We start from the raw sequence: 23,644 nt of genomic DNA, 5'->3' as shown, positions 1-23,644 counted from the left end.
ATTTTGCATATTGTTGGATTGTTTGAATTTTTGATAAGGAACATATACTGCTTTTATAATTAAAATCATTGAATAGGAAGTTGTTTTTTTAATTGAGGGAATAGCATGTACCCTTCTTTCAAGCTGAGTGAATGCTGAACAATCTAATTGAGTCTTCTCCTGTCTCCATGGGTAAACTTTGGCTCATTATTTCTCTCTGCATTTCAGTTCTTTTCTCACATGGGAACAATAATAACTACCCTTTAGACAGACAAATCCTAGGAGTATGTACACTAAACCACTGGAGTTCATTCAAAGCAAGTCCCCTCGGCTGTCAAACAGCCTCCTCCAATCTAGACCAGTAGTTCTCAAATTTTAGCTGGATCAGAATCACTTGGAAGGTTTGTTAAAATACATATTGCTGGGCCCAGGACCCAGGGTTTCTGATTCAGTGGGTCTGGGGTAGGGCCCAAGAATCTGCATTTCTAGCACATTCTCAGGTCATGCTGTATTTTGAGAACCACTGTTTTGGGGAAAGGAAACGATTGGTCCAAGACAACCAATAACATGGGCCCTATGAGTCAGAGTTGATAAGGACCAGACCCGACCCTGTTGCTCCATAAGCACCTCCTTCCACCATAGGCTCACTCTCCAGCACCAGCCAGAGGAGGAGGAACTGTCCTCTGAGACTGCACACCGGGGACCCGAGAAATCAGCCCCGAGGACGTCAGGCTCCAGGCCATCAAGGGAAGGAAACTCACCCTCTGAAAAGATGATGTGGTCATTGCACTCATCCGTGTTACAGGAACACATGAAGAAAGTCTCGCCATCCACTTTCTTCTCTTTCATAATACACTTCGGAGAAGTGGCATCTTCAAGAACAAACCCATGGTAGACGAGCGCGGGGTCGTGGCAGACCGTCTCTAGTGTTATGTTCTCATCATTTTTCCTCCTTGGGTGCAGAGGTTCATGGGTGGGGCGTGGATGGGGAGTAGAGAAAGAGAGAAGGGATGAATGGGGTCTCTGGACAGAAAAGCAATCTGGAATGTATTTCCTTCATCAAGTTGTTTCTCAGAAGGGCAGCTGCTTCCTGTTTTGCAGCATTAACAGGTTGCCTATAGTCAGTCCCTTATGCTTTCTCTACTCATTTCAGTTTTTCCTTTGCTTATTCTCTGAGCCCACTTATGATCATAAACATGAGCACTTACATCGGGGGCTATCCTGTCAGAGGAGTTTGCACACTGTCTTAATTCAGTCGTTAAAGGGGAAGGCACAGGAAACAGAAGATTGCTGGCTCCCCAGGATGGTTTCAAACCTTCCATCCTGAGTGTACTGCCAGGCTCACATGGCATCTCTAGGTTACTGGTCAGAACCAGGGTCTGTCTAGCTAACTTGTTCTCAAAGGGCATGTCTGGGGAAGTAGTTGCGGTTCCTCTTTCCTTGTTTGCTGGGCACCGTTGAGTGAAGGCATGTTCCATGTCAGCAGCTGGCTGTGCTGAGAAAACGGAAGATACCTCCTAGATAAAGAACTGCAGTTTCCAGAATTACAGAATTACATAAAGGAACAGAAGGGGGGAGGACTAAAACCCATGGGAAAGACCTGCAAGATGTTCTTCACTTACAGTTCAGTGAAATATTTTACGATGCCATAAATGAATTGTGTTTACATTGTTTATTCCTTTACATCACATATTGGGAGCCTCACTCAGCTACGGGCTCAGCGACTCTCTCACATTTTGCTTGGGTCCTGTGAAGTGCTCAATTAGTTCTACGTGTACACGGCATCTAATACTGACATGATTAATACCCGCTATTATAATTGCTGAAGCCAAAATAAACCTCTGGCATCCTTGGAAAGTGTATTGCTTCTCTGCCTGCTTCCCTCTGCTCCCCTCAAAAACCTGCCATCTTGGGTAACTGTGTTGGTCTGATATCCTTCCTCCCATCTTCCCCTTTTCAGATGCAAAATAGCTGTTGTCTTAAACAGCAGTCTCTAAATCTGGAGGGGAAATCAGGCCTTAAATGACACGATCGGTCCAGTCAGGTTTGCACATGTAATCTTCCCTGGGAAGGATCCTGAGTGCATGCAGATGAGTGCATCTGTGCCAGCATATACTAGCACACACTTACCAATCAACCCTCCTCACCTTCTCGCCCCTAAAAAACTCAATGCTCACAGCAAGGAAAATAGGAGGCAGGCTGGAAGCATGAAACAGTTAAGACAGTTCTCCCCTGAAAAGAAGTGGACCCATAACCATAGAGAAACAGCAACTTGACTAATCCCCCGCTGGCTTAGGGCTTAATTCAAGGACACTGAAGAACAGTGTGTGAAGGAGGGGTAAGAGAGTAGGAATGAGGGTGAGGCTGGAATGCAGTCATGGTTGTGACACCCATGCAGCCCAGAGGCGACTCCGGCAGCAGCAGGCGTGCCACTTTGTGAAACACATCAATGGTCCTCGAACTAACACTCCAGCAGGAGCAATAGAAGCAAGGCCTTGCTACGCAGGTCCCCACTGTTAGAGGGGGAGCAACCATCGGAACCCTCCCTCCAGGGTGGTAGCAGGGAACTCGATGAAACTTGGCTTGGCACAGTCACACAACAAATTATGGCTATTGGAAAATCTACCCATCCTTAACCCCAAGGTTACTGGAAAGTCGTAGCGGAAATGGTGGCCTTGAAACTAGATCACCTCCTTTCCCCCAAAGCTGTGTCTGTGAGTGTGTGTTGCAAATGCACGTGCATGTGTGTGTAGATGCACAGTGAGTCTGCTATGCTCCCAGGGAAAAGCATGGGGTCTCTTTGTTGTGAAGCTTCTAGAGGTCAAGGAATGGAATGAGGAAGGAGTTGTGGGCACAGCTCCTCGGCTATGACTGGGCATCTTCAGAGCCTCTTGCCTCCCACCTCCTAGCTCCTAGGGAACTAAAATCACAGAGAGGAAACTCAAATACAGTACTTGAGTCTGGGTTCAAGTCCTTAGCTGCTTTTTCCACTCAGTCCTGTAAACTGCTCTCTCTGACAGCAGAGTTCACTTTGCAAACTATCTTGGGATGCAGATGAGCACAGGAAGGGAAAACACAATGAAAAACAACATAGATGTCTTTGTCCAGCAACATTTGCTCTGAGCAATTGAAGAGTTTGTCAATAGCCACTGGAAAGCAGAACCACGGTCATAAAATTAATTTTGGAAAGAACTTGAACATTTTACATGAAATGGGTGCACAGTTGACATTAATAAATGAATGACTCAGTGGATGAATGAAAAGAACACTAAAACTGATAAGGCCTTGGCATACACGCCCTATCACGGTGGAGGCTTTCGGTTTCTAAAACAGCCCCCTTTCCTGGTTTGGGTTCCCTGGAAACAGGCAGTGAGGCCATGAGGTTTCTGTGCAGGAGGATTTTGGACAGGCACCTGGAAATGACCTGCACATGGAGGATTTGAACCACAATGCAGGTTTCAAATAAAGGACTCAGCCGATCCCTCAGGAGCTATAAAGCTGGGATGGCCCATCAGAGCTGTCCCACGTTGAGGCAAAGTGGCCAGGCATTGGACCCCAGCATCAATCAGTTCTAGGATGCTGGCTGCCCAGGAAGAGGGGCCAAACATGAGGAAAAGCCCAACTCCAATGCAGCAGCTCTGCTCAGTGCAAGGGAGTCCCCAGGAGGGACTAGGGTGATCCCTTAGCAGCCAGAGCTCCAGAGGCCGATGAGGTGAGTGCCTCGGTGCTGAAGAGGGTGAGGGGGATATAGCACAGCACCCACTGCATGTGCCTTTCTCCTCATCAGGAGCGTGTGCCTTTACCAGGGCAGGTAAAACTAAGGCTCACTGTTCAGTACTGACTTCACAGCTGGGACATGGTGGAGACAGCAAGCTTCCTCTCCCCCACAGAGTCCCATTTTCTGAGACAAGTAAAACCTCTATTCCGGTGGCTTGATTCACAATCAATCATTCAGACTTGTACTGTGAGTCAGGGAATAAGATCCTAATTTAAAAAGCCTTTTTTTTTTCATTATCAGAAGTCAGCTCATACCATAGTGATACTTAGGTACAGATGATAAATGGAGAAGAGTAGTGGAGAAGGAAGCGTTGGGGTCATCAGGCGAGTGTCTCAGTCTTTCCTGCACTAGACTTGCCAGTCATCCAGCCCCCCCTGACCTTTGACTCTTCCAGAGGAGGAAGTCTGTTCTGCTGTTAGGAAATCATGATTGTGAAAACGTTTAAGTATGTACTGAGTAAACTTCATAGACTCTCCTTCTGTCCTTCAGCATTACAAAGAAAACGTTCACTACATTTCCCACTTGAGCTATCTCAAGAGATATCATGTCCTTCAGTATCTCTCAAGAGAACCCTCGTCCTTTCTTTCCTGGAACCACGTCTAATGGCCTCAGCCATTCTTCAGATGCCACACTTTCTAAACCTCCAATGCTGGTCCCTTTCTTCTCCACACAGTCTTTGTCAGAATTCTTTTTTCAAAAGCACTTCTCAGAACTGGACATGAATGAAGCTGGCAGCTACAGCAAACTGTCCTGGCAGGTCTGTGCTGTTCACATTCCTTTAGTTCTTAGGGAACGAGTTCATCCCCCCGTATGTACAGAAATTTGCAAGGTTTTTAGATCGCTCTATCATCAAGGCTAACGATATGTGGTTTGGAGAAAGTCCAAAAGACTCATTCCCAAAACGGGAGGGGGAGATATGTGAGTTTACATTCTCATTTGCAACTGGTCAGGAGACACATGGGTAACTTAAAAACATGAATTCAAATAAATTCAAAACATGAGAATATGTCTGCAAAATGTTGTATTTCATTAATGAATATATACATTTTCATAAAATGGGAACTTACTTGATGATCTCTATTTTTTTTCTCTTGCTCACACTCCCAATTATAACTACGAATTAATAAGATAATTTATAAGCAGGTGTGTGTGTGTGTGTGTGTGTGTGTGTGTGTGTATGGTAAGGTGGAGGGTGACAGAGAGAGAGGAAGAGAGAGAGAGAAGGAGGGAGAAAGAGAGAGAGAGGGGAAGGAATCTGATCTAAGGGAAATATGTAGCTCTGATCCAAGAGAAAGAAGTAGTGTATAGCCCAGTGGTGGTGTAAGTGAACATGGCCAATGCTTCTGACTAAGGAATGGGTTGTTTTCTGGTTCCGGAATACCTTCCCCTTTTTTGACAAGTGCTCCCCTCTTCCAACAGCCGACCTTTCATCTCCTCTTTTTCCATAAAATGAGACTGAGGCTGCCTCAGGAAAACAAAGCTCCTGGTGTCACTGGGGGTGTCATTAAATGTTGAAGAGTGTCATTCTCTTCTCCTGCATAGAAGGAAGGGTCTCCAAATTTATTGCAAATATTAAAAGTCATCTGATATACTGTCACACACATAGATAGACGTGTGTGTGTATTTGAAAATGTACGGAATATCTCTGGAAACCACATTTAATAATTAAAAAAGAGATGGTCTAAGAGCAAGAGAAATAGGTTGTGTCTACGCTTAGGGCATGAAGACACTGGGGCTCCACGTACCACAAGCATGTGTTATTTACTAAAAAAGGGGGGAAAAGATTTTTTTCAAAGGCAACCTTACCAGACGGCCACACAGACTTCACTGGGCTTCTCACAGATGGATGTGATACTGCAGTTGCTCCTGCACGATTTCTGGTTGTCACAGGTGGAAGATCTCACGTCACAGAATTTACACAATTGTGAAAACTTGAGTGCACCATTGTTGTCGGTGATCATCATATCATTATTAACTGTGGAGGGAAAAGAAAGATACACTGAATGATTATCTGATGAATTCCTGATGATGTTATGCAATTTCAAATGAACCTGATGTCAGACAAATGAATACGAAGAAAGGCAAAATAATGCTTTCACATCAGATGAGCATTCCCTGCACCTCTACAATCCGTTAACATAAGCCATTGCAGGGTGGGGGGATTTTGAGTTATTTCTTGCTTTTGTCCATGACTTCATAAAGCACTCTTTCTACACAAACCTTATCACCCCATCAAGAAACACAGATTAGATTGGCCTATTGCATTGTTCTGGGTGCTGGGAGCACAATGAAAAGCATCCATAGGGAAATTATAGCTTAGCTGGGTGGACAGTCAAGGAAACAGATGAGGGTAGGATAACCCAAAAATAGAGAGAAAGACAGAGGATGTGGAAGCCAGACAAGAGTCACCACCCAGATGGGCAGAGAGGTCACAAGGAAGCAGAGCCATGAAGTGCGAACGGGAGTTGGCTACTCCCAGGAGACATTGTAGGTGAGGCAGGACTTGACCATTTTGTTCCTGACCTGCACCGGAAAGAGTTGTGGGAACTTCTTGCAAAGACTGGCTCTGACTTGAGGAAAATCAGTTGATCAATCAACACGACAGAATGCCTCCTAGAAACAATCCCAAACACTACCAAGGCTCTGGCTTCCTGCAGGCGAGTGAAAGTTGAGTTCACCTCAAGGGTCTGCTACCTCTCTGACTTCAGCCCTCGCCACCACCACCTCCATCACCCATCCTCTTCCTCCTTACCCATTAATTTTTAGGACACATGGGCTATTCCTGGAAGAAGACAAGTTCCTTCCTTCCTTGGGCCTTTTCTTACTAGTCCCTAAGTCTGGCTTCTTGTCACCTTTCTGGTCTCTGGTTAAAGGAGAGCTCTTCATTTATAGCAGCCCGCAAGTAACAATGACCAGGCTCCATTTTATCTTCTACACAATCCAACTTGATCATTTACATGCTTATAATCTAGCCACCAAAAGACAAGCTCTGTGAGACTGTATCTGCCATGGTTATATAATCTGCCAAGAAGAGGGCCTGTCGCATGGAAGAAGATATTAAAAAATACTTATTGAATAATGAGTGAAGAGATGAATACATAAAGAAATGAATATGAGAAGTTTGCATTTGGTCCTTCATACCAAGTGGGAAAGAGTGTAGAACTTCTTCCCCCATATTAGGGGGTACGTGATTATAAATGCAATATCCATTCACATCCACCAATCACATACTGAAGGCAGATTATTCTTTGCAACTCACATATTGCATGCTGAGAGGCAATAATGTATAACACCCTACTTCCCCATCATTTTCCTTGAAGAGATCTATTTCTACTGGCAGTATAGGTAATTAAAGGCATGCATTTGGAGAGCCAAGTGAGACAGGGCTATAAGGCATTGGGTCAACCAACCTGAACTTCAAGACACTAAGGAAGATCAAGTCCCTAGACCAGCGGTCGCCAACCAGTGGTCAGAAATGTTGGCGGCCACTGACCTAGACCATGTGTGGCAGTAACTATCCCTTGCCAGTTAAGAAGTTGGGAGGTGTACTTCTCCCAGGGATCACGCTTGGAAAAGCCTCCTCATCACCTCCTCTCACTAAGAATGCCCCTGCCTAAACCCAGAGAAACAGTTTCCAAGCCCTCCCACAGTCCATGTCTGTGAAATCAGATTTCTGTCATCGACACTTTGCCACTCAACCCTCTTCGTTACTTGGACATAGCACCTGTTTCCTGGGTCTCTAAAAATATACACGTATATAAATTCAAGGTTTGCTTTCTTGTGGTAACATTAAATATAGAAGAAAAAATAAACCCATTCATCCCTCCCAGGCTTCAAGTTCATTTCAGGAAGTGTATTTTTAGGTAACAAACTATTTTGAAATTCTCTATGCTTAGCTAAAAATATAGGCCGAAGTGCTCTCTGAGCCTTGCGTTAAATTTGGAACTAAAGCAGCAATGAATATGTATTTTTTTTTCTGCAATGGTTAGATTTGGATCCATGTGTGAACCAATCCGTTTAACCCTTTAGGTTTCCTTACAAGGCATGGGCAAAGCCAAAAAAGCTAGGCCATGTTTGGTGTATTGGATTTCTTTTTAATAGAGTATGTTTAAGATAAGCATCTATTTGCCTGTGAGGAAGCCTTATTGTTTTTAGCTATAAAATCAAGCCTCTCTGACTTGGAAGTCAGCCTCCCAGCACCTTAGGATGTTAGCCTAGATTAGTGGCTATCCATTTGGGGGCATGTTGGAATCCATTACCTAGGGCAGTGATCAGCAGACTCATTAGTCAACAGAGCCAAATATCAACAGTACAACGATTGAAATTTCTTTTGGAAGGCAATTTTTTTAAAACTTAAACTATATAGGTAGGTACATTATTATTAACTTAATTAGGGTACTCCTAAGCTGGCCTTTGCTAAAAACATCCTCAATCTGAATGAGGTACGTTCGCTGAAGTCGACCGCACACTCGTCTTGTATACTTGTTTCGTCTATCTCCTTTCATTCATCCTCTCTATATGTCCACCCCCCACTTCTTCTAACGCCACTTCTTCAAAATAGACTCGCCCTTGCCGAAAACCGACTTCTGCGCGTGGGCCACAAAGTTTCAATCGCACTGTATGTGCGTGCCCGCACGTGGTATTTTGTGGAAGAGCCACACTCAAGGGGCCAAAGAGCCGCATGTGACTCGTGAGCCACGGTTTGCCGACCACTGACCTAGGGAACATTCAAAAAAATAATGCCCGGCTGGCATGAGTCTGTGGTTGAGTGTCGAGCCATGAACCAGGAGGTCACTGTTCGATTCCCAGTCAGGGCACGTGCCCAGGTTGCAGGCTCGATCTTGAGTAGGGGGCATGCAGGAGGCAGCCAATCAATAATTCTCTCTTTTCATTAATGTTTCTCTTTTCTCTCTCTCTTCCTCTCCCTTCCTCTCTGAAATAAAAAAAAAAAAATCTAAAAATAATAATAATGAAGCGGTCCCATTCCAGATGATTTCATTATTCTGGAGGGTCTCCAGGGCATCTGTAGAAGCTGCCTAGATGATTCTCATGTGCAACCCAGGCTGAGACCCCTGACTCAAAATTACCTGAAAAGCATCATAACCAACACAAAACAAAGCAGAGAGAGGAAAAACCCTTCCGCCCCCATTCAAACTCATATACAGCTTCTGTGACAGTGAAGTGGGAGCCGCTCAATAAAGCTGAATGACTCCTTGTGGAAAGCATGCACCCAAAGGGAGGAGATTAGCACTTTCACACCTCAGGGGGGAAACGCATCCTTTGGGGGCTGGCCAGTCCTTTCCTAACAGAAGATAGAAGCTTGAGAAAAGTGACAGGTGTCAGGAGTGACAAATAAAAACGGATGAGACGGTGCTGGAAGCTGCAGTGGCAGCCACAGATGTGGTGACAAGTATAAGGGGGTTGGATTTGATGCCTGCAAAACACAATCAACAGTGAAGAGACCAAAACAAAAGAAAAAAAAAAAGCCATCAAAAAAAAAAAAAGGAAAACAGAAAGAAGAATAAAGAAAGGTCACCAAATTGCACAGCCCAGGGGCACCACTCAGATTACATACAATCTGTGCAAACTGGGCCCGTGGGTGTGGGCAGGTGTGCAATCCATGTGCCTTAAGGTAAGGCCCAGAAAGAGAAGACCCCTCCGTTGAATTCTGGGTAAAAGGCAAGCAGCCAGCTCTCCTCCAAACTTGGAGGCCAGGCAGAAGCGGATAGGGGAAGGTATACATTGGGAATTTATGCTAAGCTCCCACTGCTAGTTAAGACGCATAAGTTAGCACGTACCATCTTGTAAGTATCCAGCAAGGAGGCCTCATTTTTTTCTTTCTGACAGTAAAAGCTACCCCTGTTAAGGAGAGCAGGCTTTTTATCTAGATCCGCCTTTTTTTTCATTTGAAAGCCTTTTCCACCCCCTCCTCAGCCTGTCACTTACTATTAGTTGACTTAGGGAGGCTCCCCACCCTATAATTACAGCCAGTCAATACCCAGCCTTCGCTTTAAGCCAGTATTCTCCTTTGTGAATAACTGTGTTGCTGAGATAGAGTTAAGTGTAGAGAGCAAAGCTACTCTTAACCTTTGTTGGGGTCACCTCATTTTGATAAAAGCTTTATGAACTCACTCTGGGACCAGGGGGCGGAGAGAGGTACATACAGACTTTTGCTCATCATTTCAGAGGATTGGCTCAGAGTCCTTGAAGGTCCATAAGCCCCAGTTGAAGACTCCTAGAGTCCTCAAGAGTGACAGATAACGTGCTAAGCAGCACACTGCCCATCAGAATGGGGTGAAGGGCCTATGGGCGCAGGGCGTGGTGAATTGCTTCTGTGCATTCCAACCCACGGGGGAAGAAGTTACTGTCATGACCTCACTTATCAAACAGCTTTATGTTTAATACATAATGTTCGTAAGGCCAAAGGAATGCATAAATGCATAAAGTAAGTGCAGAGTTGGCCCTGTGTAGCCACAGGTTTTGCATCTGTGGATTCAAACAACCTCGGATGGGAAATATTTGAAAAAAATTGTTTAAGTTACTTTGTTGCTGATGTGTAACTAGGCCTACGATGGTTGCATCTGTACTAAATACCAGACCTTTTTCTTACCCTTATCCCCTATATAGTATAGTATATGACTACTTACATAGCATTTATGTTGTGTTAGGTATTATAAGCAATCTAGAGATGATTTAAAGTATATGAGAGGATGTGGGTAGGTTAAATGGACTCGAGCATCCATGGATTTTGGTATCTAAGGGGGTGGGGGGTGTTCTTGGAACCAATCCCACACTTCCAGGATACCAAGGGACAACTGTACCTGTAAATAGCCAGGGACAAAGCTAAACAATACAACAAAAGCCACCTAATTAACCCTATAGCAAACCCTAACCAACTTCAAAATTACTTCCACCTCAAGTTGCTAAATTGCTCGCCTAGGCCTCTTTAGCTATGATGTTCTCATGTTAAGGCAGTGCATTTTAATGTCTATAGACCCTCTGTGAGCAGTTAATTATCTTCAGGGAATTTTCTACCCATCACAGGCAAATTAGCTATTTGTAATGTTCCCCCTAAAAAGGTTCCAATATGAATGTCTCCCCGAGCCCCCAGAAAGTCATTCAGTAAAGGAAGTGGACATGGGCAGCTGCTTGCAGCATATGATGGTATCACATGGCCCATCATATTTCACTTCTCTTCAAACAAACCGGTGAGTAATACATCCAGACCTTCAGTCTAGGCCAGTGGTCGGCATACTCATTAGTCAACAGAGCCAAATATCAACAGTACAACAATTGAAATTTCTTTTGAGAGCCAAATTTTTTAAACTTAAACTATATAGGTAGGTACATTGCTATTAACTTAATTAGGGTACTCCTAAGGCTTAGGTAGAGCCACACTCAAGGGGCCAAAGAGCCGCATGTGGCCCGCGAGCTGCAGTTTGCCAACCACGGGACTGCCTTCCTCATTTTAGGGCACATTTTCCCCAAGCTCACTGCTGAGAGACAGAGTTTCCAGGTCTTGAGAATATGAATTAAGCAAATGCTTATCTGTGTCTATTTCTAAACTATCCTGTTATCTCTGAAGGTCAGAGATAAGCAGCCTAATAAGGGTTAGATTTATTCCTGATAAATACTAGACATTTTGGATAGGAATCCTGAGTCCATATCTTTGGCATAGAGTCTACAATTATGTAAAATCTCAAGATTCCAAAAATAATCCCACACACTTTGCCAGAAAGGCTGCCGTGTATCCTTGAATTCATGCATCTACCTACTGTTGTTCTGTAGCATGTTTTGGGGGGCATTTAAGAAGTCACTTATTTCACAAGCACCTCTGGATGTCTTGCTTAGTGCTATATATTTCATAGCATGATCACTAAGATTGATGCAACTAAGTGCAGCATCTTCTAGAATAATCCATGGCAACTGGTGAATAGAACTCACTATGCCTGGGAGCCATGAATGTTAATTAGCACATGAATCCCTTGGAAACATGTTTAGCCCCCAGGAGTGCTGGATAGTCACTAACCAGCAGTGTATACTGGCTCATGCAATTGTGAAGCTGGCAACTCTGAAATGTATAAGGCAGGTCGGCGGGCTGGAAACTCAGGCAGGAATCCATGCAGCAGTTTTGAGGCAGAACTTCTTCTCCAAGAAACCTCAAACCTCAGTTTTGCTCACAGGCTTTCCAACCAATTGAGTGAGGACCATTCCCATTATCTAGGGCAGTGATGGCGAACCTCTGACACACGTGTCAGAGGTGACACGCGAACTCATTTTTTTGGTTGATTTTTCTTTGTTAAATGGCATTTAAATACATAAAATAAATATCAAAAATATAAATCTTTGTTCTACTATGGTTGCACATATCAAAAAATTTCTATATGTGACACGGCACCAGAGTTAAGTTAGGGTTTTTCAAAATGCTGACACGCCGAGCTCAAAAGGTTCGCCATCACTGAACTAGGGTAAACTTTTCTTAAGGTCAACTGATTATAATTGTTATTCACAGTACAGAGTCCCTTCACAGCATCACCTGGATGAGTGTTTGACTAAAGGACTGGGCACCAGAGCCTGGCCAAGTCCTCAGACACGGACCAGCACAGGTAGGAATGGAGACTCTATTCCTGGGTGACCTCCATGCCACTGATTCACACTGAGTAGAAAGGCTGTGAAGAACCCGATTGTCGACTGGCCATTATTTCCCTTTCTCCATTCATGTTGGATCTAGCAAAATTAAACACAGTATGTCCTCACCTGACATCATCAATAGGTTCTTGGGCTTTAAGCAATGATGTTTCATGAAACTAACCTGGCCACAGGCTAATTGATGTAAGCAAGAGTTAAGTTGCTGTGTCATCTCATCAACGTTATAACGAAACAACTTTGAATGAAACGACGTTATTCAAGGACCTGCTGTACTACTTCTCACCTTTTTTAAAGGCATGTCTCATCTTACAGTTCCTTCCATCTGCTTTTCTCTGAAGCCTGGCTTCTTAAACAGTCACAGGCCCAGCGGCTCCGATCGCCATATGGGCCCGGAATAGAAAGACTTGTTCTCTGAAACTTTTTAATCGCAGTTGGCTTTTCAGAGTCAGACACTGAGGCGACCATCTGGCAGGCAGCCGCCATGGTCTGTGACACGAGCAACACCCCCTCTCCCCCATGCGTGGCCCTTGAGACCAGGTGGGGCAAGTTTACTGGCCTGGCACACATGTCCTCCTGCCCAGAACAAAGAAGCAAGTCACACAACCTCAGAGGTGTCCCTTCGTGAGTCCGCATGAAAGAAAGACATCCCCAAGCTAATCAAATAGTTTGGTCAATTACTATGAACAAACAAAAAACACCTTGTGATCAAGTCAAAGATATTTTAGAAATCGTTCCCTTCTCTGAATATCTATTGCACCATTGGAACTTCTAACACAATGAGATGCCTTCTTTTTCATTTTCGAATTGTATTGGAACCCTCATTCCCTAAGTAATTTTAAGTATCTTGAGAGCAGGAGAGGTAAAGCTTTCCTTTAGTGACGGTCCCACATGGTCTCAGGGCCAGCCCTGGAGAAACCATCGCTTACTTGACAGGGAGACCACCGTGTGGGTAGTAAAGAAACAAAGACAAGTGGCCTGAGGGCATCGATTCTCCTTTTTACACAAATGTTTTCATAGTAATAATACTTTTTAAAAACTTTGTAGAATGACCTAATCAATACTCTAAAATCTCTTTGAACTGGTAGGGAAATCGTTCATATTAGTCAGAAAGAAAAGATATATATTTTTCTAGTAAGAAAAGATTTGCCACATTGAAATTGCCTAGCACATGGTCAACAATTAAGGATTTATCAAGTGTCTCTGATGTTCACATGGTAAGAGATTTAAAGCAAACATCAGGTTGGCTCCTGCCCTACTGTAGCTGACATTCTAGATTGAGAGGCAAGATTACCAAAGCAATGTACTTGCCTTTACATGCAAACATGAGGTCAGAAAAGGAGAGAGTGCCCATACAGAAATACCCAGCTTCACAGAGGAGTCCATCCTTGAAAAATGGTGGTCTTGAGAGGCAGAAGAAGGTCAGAAAGACACTCTGGGTTGAGAACATAGCTCAGACCAAGCAGTTGAGCTGAATGGGCGATCCAGACAATCTAGACATTATATCTCTGAAAACACAGAATTATTCAATAAGCTTGCATGTTTCATTTCACAGATGGAAAGGCTGAGAGGCACACAGAGGTTCTAGATATGTATACGGTTCATACGATTGGGTTGGCCGGAACTACATTTACAACAGAAAAGAAAAATTGAAGAGGTGCAAAATCCCAGACTTTGTCCACCTAATCTCATAATAGAAAAATATTCTGTTCTAAAAATGAACTGAATAAACTCAATGCCTCATTTAAAAAAGGAAAAGTCGACAACTAGCAAATAAATCTGTGAATCAGAAGAGTTGTAGAACTCCTTAATAAAATTCCAGACTACCTTGACTATTATATAGTTATGTAGGTAATTATGAATGAACTAGAGGCCCAGTGCACAAAATTCGTGCAGTGGTAGGATCCCTAGTGGCTGCCAGCTGCTGGCCAGTACTCCCTCCCTTTCCCCAGTTGCCTGCAGCCGCCATTGCTACTGCTGGCCAGGGCCTCCCTCCCTTCCCCAGGCTGGCCCCACTCCTGGTCAAACTCCCAGACAACGCCCGGTAGAGGGAGCAATTTGCATACTACACTTTTATTATATAGGATTGGAGAGGGGTGTGTGTGTGTGTACGCAACTTCTTGCCCCGTTTGACTTGTTCCACTGAGGGGATTTAGCTTTGAGGATTTGGGTTTCAGAAGCTTTTCTGTCTCATGAGTTTAATATTTCACTCTGGATTGCTTTAAGAAGACTGCGTAAACATAAGTCTGTATTCACCAAACAAGGAAATTAAGGAATTACAGGATGCACCAAAGGGATTATCCAAAAGAGTACTTTAAATTAAAAAATTTGACTGTGCCTTTAGGATTTTAAATTTTTGATTGACAAGGACATTTTAAAGAAAACAAACATATATAGACTAAAACAAACCGTAACTGAATGGAAACAAAATTGCCTTTTTCTAGTGACAAATATAAACCAACAGAGCTGGAGCTTCCATTGCATCCTTCCCTGTTGAACACTCCCCAGTACCTCTAATAACTCCCAAATATGCACACTGTTTTCTTGCCTCTCCCTGAACTTCATGGATCACTGAGGAATGAAGTGTAGCTTGAGTTCTAACCCTTACTGAATTTGCCTTTTTTTTTTTTTTTTTAATATGTCTCAGAATCAGGGCACATATTTAGGAGACAAAACCCAAACATTTAAAATGACTCTTGCAGATGGAAAAAATCTACATTGCTGCCAAAGGCAGTATTTTAGAATACCAGCACTTTACCATATTCCAAAAGCTGAAAAACTTTTAGGCCTCTGGATCACCTTCCTTCATCTTTAATAGGGATCATGTGGATAAAACACACTCCTAAAAGCTGGGCAGGGGTGAGCAGTTTGCAGCAAATACCGCCGTCCACACTTGGCAATTTTAGTTTAGCATTGATAAAGCTGATTTTAACAGTGTATTTATCTGGCCAATCCTAACTGTAGGTACTTGAGCACCAAACCAGGAGCATGCAGGGGCTGGGGCTGAGGACAAGAGGAATCCAGTTGATGAAATTCATTTTATTCTTCTGCTTGGAAGTGCTGGTACTTTACATAAAGCAATAGCAACTGAGAAAACATGCTCCCTCTTCTCCCTGGGTTGATAAAACTTGGACTAAGTGCTGAGCAATAAGGAAAATCATCCAGATTATTGAAAATAAAAGACGATTAACTCTCTTGGTGATAGTCAAAACAACATGGGTAAACAGCACAGTCTGAGAGAGGCAAGATAATGAGCACACGATTTATGAAGTTTTATAACATCATAATTCAGCTAAAATAATTTGTTGCTTGGCAGAAAAATTGGCCAACCTAAACAAATATACATTATTTATCTACTCTGTGAGCGCCCTCATATTAACCCCAGAGGAGAGGTTGGACAGTATAAGACACGGTACTTTTCTCAAGGAGCTTACATTCTTGCAGGGAATTAAAAAACATGCACAAAAATGGTTTTTATCAAACGAGCTGCAAATGTAAAAGGTCTACATGAAGATCTGCTTTTAAAAATCATGTTATTAATTTTAAGAGTGAAGCCATACTTAATCTCAACATACTGAGGCAACTTCCTGCAAAAATGAGTAACAGAATCTGGTAAGAAAGAACTTTTTAAAAGATAGCAGCTCTTAGAGAATCTGAAAAAACAGGCACCTGAGATGACCCGTATGCTTCAACTGAGCAAGGAAATTGGTCTGAATATCAATTTCCTGTGAGGCCAGGCTTTTCATTTATAAATGTTGTGGAAGCTTTTACTCCCCCTCCTTCCAAACATGCCCAGTGCCTGAAAGGTTTTTCAATTACAGTTTTACTAAGTATGTGAAAATATCAGTCAGAGCAGACGATTCCCATATTCAAGCTCTGGAAAAAGGCTGGAAACATTACTGCATTGGGGGGAGGGATTCCTTTTAAAGGGTGAGATCCAAGGCACGTGGTTTCTGTCAACCAAATAACTGGGGACTAGACCAGGCAGGCCTAGAGATGCTGAAATAGAGATTGTTGGGGGGTGGGGGGGGAGTGGTGGTTTGAGGGTGGGTGGGGGAAGGGGAGGATGGAGTGAGCCAGGGAGAGTCCAACGATGTGTTCTGTTTTCCTAAACTCTCTTCATTTTAGAATGTGAACCAAGCTTTAAAATTAGGATACTTCCCATGTAAAGCCAGATTTCCAGCTCCACTTAAGAAAGTAAAAAAGATGGAGCAACAGTGAGCGTACACCATCCCATAACAACAGCCAGCTGGTGGTGAGGGGTGGTGGCTCCTTAAGGTGGTACACGCATCTTCAAGTTTGCCTCACCCCTGCCACTCCTTTGGATCTCCTACCCGCTCCCTGCCTGGCCCCTGTGACCATCTGAAATTTTACCATTAATGATTATTTAACGTGTCCATTCGATTCTCTCTCCCAGTATTAGAGGTTTCATTGAAATGTAAAAATTCATAATTTAACTCTCTACTATGGACATTTCTAATATGTATTTGATTCTCTAATGTGGATTACTTCAACAATATGGTTCAAGGAAAAGAACAATTTTTTAATGAGTTCTGTATGGGATAAAATACTGGTTATTATTTCTATTATCACCACCTATTGAATGCAAGCCAAATGCCTAGCCCTGTACTAAGTGTTGTGGTGATTATTTCATTTGCTCATCAAAACAACCATGTAATTTTGTCATCACCATTTCATAGTGGGGAAATTGAGGGTCAAAGAGGTGAAATAACTTAACCAAGATCAATGACACACAGCGGAGAGACAAAGCCACAGGTCACATGGAACCCTTCGTCCTTCCTCATGCAGCAATAAAATGGATGTTCCCATTATAAAGGCTGAGAGCAGAGCTTTGCTGGAATTCCATGGAAGTCAAAGACACTGCATGTGGCCTGCAGAGGTTGAGGGGAGTATGTAGGTGCAGGGGGAGCAGTAAGTTTCTCAGAAAAGAGCTTTGATTCTCTGTAATTACAGTGGGACCTTGACTTATGAGTTTTTTGAGATACCAGCTGTCTCTTGACCTATTTTTTTGCATTGAGTTGATAGAGTAATTTGAGTTAACGAGCTCCTTAAGGAGCTCGGTCTCGGAACAAATTAAACTCGTAAGTCAAGGCCCCACTGTACTTCACTTATGTTAGGAGACATATAGAATAAGGGCAGCTTGGTGAAGTCCAAGAGTTTTAAGGTCAAAGACCTGAGAGTGAATCTGGGTTCTGCCAATATTAACTGTGGGGCCAAAGGCAAACCACTTAACCTTTTGGAACCTCCATTTCTTGATCTATGGCATGGTACTTTCTAGGGTCAGGATGAAGAGAAAACGTGCTTGAAGTACCTGTGAAAATTGTCTAGACAATAAAAAAGTGCCACGCCAGCACTCTGGTTAGAAATGGAACACCCACCGCATGCAATGCTCTATCCCAAGAAAGAAATTTACAGGCAAGGCAGGCCAAGATAATTAAGAGTTTGGTCAATTTATTCCTACTCATCCATAGAATGCAGCAGTTTGATGACTTTTTCAAGAAATGTCTCAGGAAATTTGAGTGAGGATGACAAGTTGAAATATAATTTTTGTTACCACTGTGCTCGAAAGCTTTCAGAAATATACTGGAATCAATCACTGATTTACAATAAAGTTCCCAAGAGTGTTTAGGATCTTTAAATAATCCTTCCAGAACCAAATAATCCCGTCTTAAAATATTATTCATAACCAGTTTAGGATGAAGTTCAATTTTCAAATTTCCTGCTGACTCTACCCAATACTCAACAGGCGAGAGCTGATCTGCTTTGGCTTGGAGACACTTTCATATGTTATTTGGCAACACCCTAATAAGATTAGTGAGTTTGACATGCAGAGGTGGGGAGGCAATGAGGCGCCTTACGATTATGAAATTCTCAAGTGTTGAGATGAAGTTAGATTTGGCTTCCTTTCTCAAGGAAATAAAACCAGTACACTTTGACTCACAGCTGGTGAGAGAATCAGAGAAGAAAATGAGCAACAGTTTGGCTAGATGTGTAAGCATCCAGTTAAGAAGTGCTCTGTGCCATTCAGGTATATGGAAAGCAGTATTTCTTCATCTCTTCACCTTGAGGCCATTTACTCGTATAAAATTAATTATGTGACATTGCTATGCACTTTCTACTGGAGGGGACTCCACCGCGCTGGCCCTGGCAGCAGGTTGCAGCAGAGAAGGCGATGGACCAGCTGTGAGCTGGGGTCACACACCACTAGACACTAACTCAACCACTCTCAGCCTATCCTCTGACCAGATAGGTGGGTTGGAATCATGACCTTCAAGGTCCCTTTCATTTTGGAAAACATTCACAGTTCAACCCCCAAAAGTGAAGAAAGCGGAGTAACTCAAATATGGCCCAGCTGAGAGCGGGTAGCCCTGGTGAAAGAGAAAGATGCTGTTTCAGCTTAGAAGGAAAATGGCTTCAGGACTGTCAGGCAGGGCGTTTACATTTTGGGTGGTTTTCTCTGCTAGTTGGGAAACCCTCCTTTGGAACTTCTTAGCCCCAGCTCCCCCCACTTAACGCTCAAACACAGACGTAAACTAGAACCCGGCCGCTGCTCAGTCCTGTGAGAACAAAACTCCACAGTGTCATTTTGGCATCACGAGGTTGGAAGGAGGAAATGTATGGAAGGGTCACTTTCCATTCAGCCCCGTAGGCATTTCCTCTCATTTTATGGGAGATGTGGAGGAAATTCTGATTTGCAGCAAAGACATTTACTGTCACAGTTTAAAACAACAACGCTGAGCATGTTTCTAATGTTTCTAGTCTCTGTTTATTCTGAATCCATTCTCTGGGCTCAGCTTGGATGATAAGGAATAATAACAAAAGGTTTGATTGTGTAAAAAAAAATCCTATTGCTTGATCGAAACCTTGATTCTGTCTGACAAATGGCTGTGGAAGTATTACTGTTCTCATGTCACAGCAGAGGAAAGTGTTTAAGGAACCTGCTGGGTCAGCAGACAGCACAGGCTGTAAGCTCCCCGAGGGCAGGGACTGTCACCTGTCTTGTTCCGTGATGACAGCCTCCGTCCAGAGTCTGCCACATCATAGGGTCCCGATACATGTTGGTTGAATTAAAAGCCAAAATTCAAAATCAAGCTCCTTCTCCTTTGTCATCTATTCAAGGCTGATTTCCCCCAAAATGCAAATGAAGTAAAAGAAACATAATCAACCTAAGGAAATGAATATACTAGTAGAAACCCACTTCTAGTGTGCTTCTAATGATACATTAAAAACAGTGATCCACTTCTAAAAGAACTTGGGGAGGCTTTTAATTGACTGGTAGTAGTCAAACCACCCTTAACTACTTAGTATACAAGGACTAAAAGGCATATTCAGATTCACTTTGGTTTCTAAAATAACACCAAACACACCGAAACCTCTGCACCACCACCACCACCACCACCAGCACTACACACATACATACTTCATGTTTTTCAAGCAGAGGAAGTGAAATTAAAAAGAAACAATTTTCAAGCATTGTCAAGGCTTCAAGCAAAGACAACAAAGGGCAGGAAATTTGAAACGAAATCTGAGAATCTGCCCTTAAACTGGGCAACTTCACTTGTTTTCTCACAGTGCAGTCGGATGAGAAAATGTGAGGCTGGTCTTTGCCTTTCCTGGGCATTATTCATTGCTGTCATGACCTTCAAGTTATTTGCAATAACTATGATAAAGGTATGTAGCTGCCATTTGTCTGATGCAATCCTCCAATGAGTGAAAACCCAACTTCTCTCTAAGCCATAACAATGCAACTCAAGTTGGGGAGAAGAGAGAATAATATGATGACATGATGACATTGTCAACAGGCTGCAGTAGAGTCAAGATAGATCCCAGGAGCCATTTTAATATGGAAAATGAGAACTACACTCCAGGTCTTGAAGTACATTCTTCTCACATAATATTGGAACGTGGAGGGCTCCTAGCATCGAGGAGGAATGACCACATTTTCATACTGAAATTACACTTCCTACTAGAGATAGGGTGCAATAAGTAACTTAAACTGTGAAATGCTTTGGATTACCTTTGACTAGAAAATCAAATTAAAATACTTTCTAGTTATTAAGACAGCAATCGCTGGTATGCAATTAATGTTTGTACCTTCAAATGGCCCTCCATGCAATCTTATTTGCTAAATTTAAAAAGTGACAGCGAAGATATAACTCAGTATCATCTCTTTACCAACACCAAAGGACTACAATTGGCTCCATTTCTATGGGATCGAATGTAAAAAGAGAGAAGCAAAGATGACAGACCACGGATAACTGAAGGTAACGGGAAAGATGAGAAGCACACTCTGGTTTGAGGGCACTTAAACTTGTTCCCTCCAACTCAAATGTTCTTACCCCAGATATCTGCCTTCTTCACATAGGGATGTGACAATCCTTCTGAAATTACAAACACTCACCATCGCTCCCTGCCTCTCGGCTTGCATACACCATCCCTGGCCTATGAGTAGAATTCTGTTTGCTAACTTGTACACATGGATTTTGTTTAGTTCTCTGCTGTTCTCCAGCATCCTGAACAATGCCTAGAACAGGGGAGCCGGTACTCAATAAACACTTGTTCCCAGCTTTCCATTTCCCCAAGTCCTCTAAAGCCAAGTTTCATATCCTGTTCTTAATTCCTGGAGAAAGCTTTTACCCTTCTGGGAAATTCCTCTCACTTGTTTAAAAAAAAAATAGTATTTATTTGCAGTTGTTGGATGAGGAATAAAGATGCGCTCACAGAAGGACTAGGACAACAGGGGGGAAAAATGTTAAACCCAGGCATGGAGGGTTGTTGTTGTTTTTTTAAAAAAGCTCAACGTTCATTAGTCAAAATATGCTGTATAAAGAAGTCAGCTCAGAAGTCAAAAGTTTATTTTCTGGGAAGAGCTAGTTCATGAAGGTGCAGGATCATGGAACAGCCAGGAGAAGTAGCTTCTCTCAAAACACACAGTTCTGAAGTCAGGGGGACAATCTAGAGCTGCACTGTGTAATTCGATGGCCAGAGGCTTTTAAATTAAACTTTAGTTCAATAAAAGCACATTCTCATTTTCAAGTTGCAGTAGCCATTTTCAAGTGCTTAGTAGCCTCATGTGACCAGGCTACGTAGACATAGAACATTTTCATTACCACAGAGAGTTCTCCTGGACAACAATGATGGAATGAAATCCAAGACGACCTGGGTTCCTAGCTCCCAGGGAGACTCGAATACAAAGACTACAGGACGTGGAAGGAGAAACAGGCAGAGCTAGGACGGATGTCCCATTGGAAGGAGATGGGCCTACTGGCTTGGAGGCCATCTGTACTTAAATTTCCATCCTGATTTCTTAAGGAATGTGTTTTGTATTAAATGACTAGCTGTCTGTACTATTCCTGCTGAGATAGGGGCAGAAGACAATTAAGGACAAGGGCTAGATTCCACAGTAAACCTATAAGCCATGAGTGGCAGCAGCAGAAGTTTCCAGAAGTAAGAAAAATGGACCGAACTGGGTGTGCAACAAGCTGAAACCTGTGAGGGCTCAAGTCAGCTGGCACAACCTCTCAAAATGCAAATCCCTGTGCCTAAGATAAAAGACTGTGAAAAAAAAAGTCAGGCTCCTCAGACTCCGAAGGTATTAAGTAATTCCTAGTAAGCCCCATTTCCACGGCTGAAACGTAACTCAGAGCTGAAGTACACAGATTAAGTTTCCAGTCAAAGCCCACATGAGCCTACAGCAAGGAAATTAACATCTCAGAAAAAAATACCGGCCTTTTTTGTCAAGGTTTTTCGGAGGGTTTAATTCACAGGCGGCCAAATAAGGGTGAGTTTCTAAAACATAACAGAGAGGTGACCAACGCAGGAAGAATGTATTCACCAGGGAAAATCCCAATAGCCTCAGGGTAGCCACTTCCCCCGGACTTCTGGGATAGAAGCTATATCCAAGGGCATCCTTTCTCCTTAGAGACATTTACCTGCCTCTTAGACTTCTCTTTAGCCAGTTTGTCCAGGAGTTTGAATGCTTTATAATCCCTAGCACACCATGAACATACACTTTAAGCATATTTTTCTCCTGCAGGACACTTGTTTTACAGCCTTTTTAAGATTAAAACTAAAAACACAGGTGATGAAAGAGACCTGGCTGGATCCTCCCACAATGAAGTATTATAATTAGAGTGTATTACTAAGGGTATTTCCATAAGCATTAAAATATTATGTACCCAGGATAGAAATGGTCTGTGTAATTCCAAAGTACAGGAATGGAAAAGTACAAATAATGTAATCTCTCCCATTATGATTATAGGTGCTAAGAAATGACTTCAATAGACTTCAGTATTGGATTTGAGGAAAATGGGAATTTAAAGGATACGCTACAACTGTTCTGCTATTATGATAGCCAATGGTTGCTACAAGTGCCAGTTGACATTTAAGTTCATTGAAATAAAATAATATTTAAAATGAAGTTCCTTAGCTGCACCTGCCACATTGCAAGCCACAGGTGGCTAATGGTTACCTCAGCATAGATATAAGAGATTCTCACCAAGGCAGAAAGTCTTACTGGATAGTGCTGCTCTCTAAAATCACTATATAATTTGCCCTGATATCATCATAGAGATACCAATACCAAGTATCTGGGCTATTGGCCACCTTCCATTGGTTCTCAACCTTCCTAATGCCGCGACCCTTTAATACAGTTCCTCATGTTGTGGTGACCCCCAATTTCATTGTTACAAATTGAACATAATTAAAGCATAGTGATTAATCACAAAAACAATATGTAATTATATATGTGTTTTCCTATGGTCTAAGGCGACCCCTGTGAAAGGGTCGTTTGACCCCCAAAGGGGTCGCGACTCACAGGTTGAGAACCGCTGCTCTAGACCCTGATGAATTCCTTGCAGTGGTTTATATATGTTATATAATCAACCCAACCTCCCAGTCTCAAGCCTGTGAAAATGGCTTTATATGTTAGAGCAGTGGTCGGCAAACTCATTAGTCAACAGAGCCAAGTATCAACAGTACAATGATTGAAATTTCTTTTGAGAGCCAAATATTTTAAACTTAAACTATATAGGTAGGTACATTGTTATTAACTTAATTAGGGTACTCCTAAGGCTTAGGAAGCGCCACACTCAAGGGGCCAAAGAGCAGCATGTGGCTCGCGAGCCGCAGTTTGCCGACTACGGTGTTAGAGAAGTATTCCACCAAGGTTCTCCCCAAGTGAAAGTCTAAATTCTTCAGAGTTCCAAAAGTACATGAATC

General features: G+C 42.8%; 1 protein-coding gene across 1 annotated transcript in view; it reads right to left on the bottom strand.

The window, feature by feature from the left end:
- The window catches only part of TGFBR2 (transforming growth factor beta receptor 2), a 39,222-nt gene extending 33,465 nt beyond the window's left edge, over positions 1-5,757 (bottom strand). Inside the window, exons 1-2 of the mRNA XM_081105559.1 lie at positions 5,564-5,757; positions 741-931 (exon numbers count right to left, since the gene is read on the bottom strand). Of these exons, the coding sequence (XP_080961685.1) occupies positions 741-931; positions 5,564-5,721 (349 nt within the window). The 5' untranslated portion in view covers positions 5,722-5,757. The remainder of the gene's footprint in view (positions 1-740; positions 932-5,563) is intronic.
- Between the last annotated feature and the right edge of the window lie 17,887 nt (positions 5,758-23,644).

The sequence above is a fragment of the Myotis nattereri genome (genome assembly GCF_964212035.1).
Source record: "Myotis nattereri genome assembly, chromosome: 14".
NCBI lineage: Eukaryota > Metazoa > Chordata > Mammalia > Chiroptera > Vespertilionidae > Myotis > Myotis nattereri.
The sequence above is the reverse complement of the archived record's forward strand: the minus strand, read 5'-3'. Positions and strand labels throughout refer to the sequence as shown.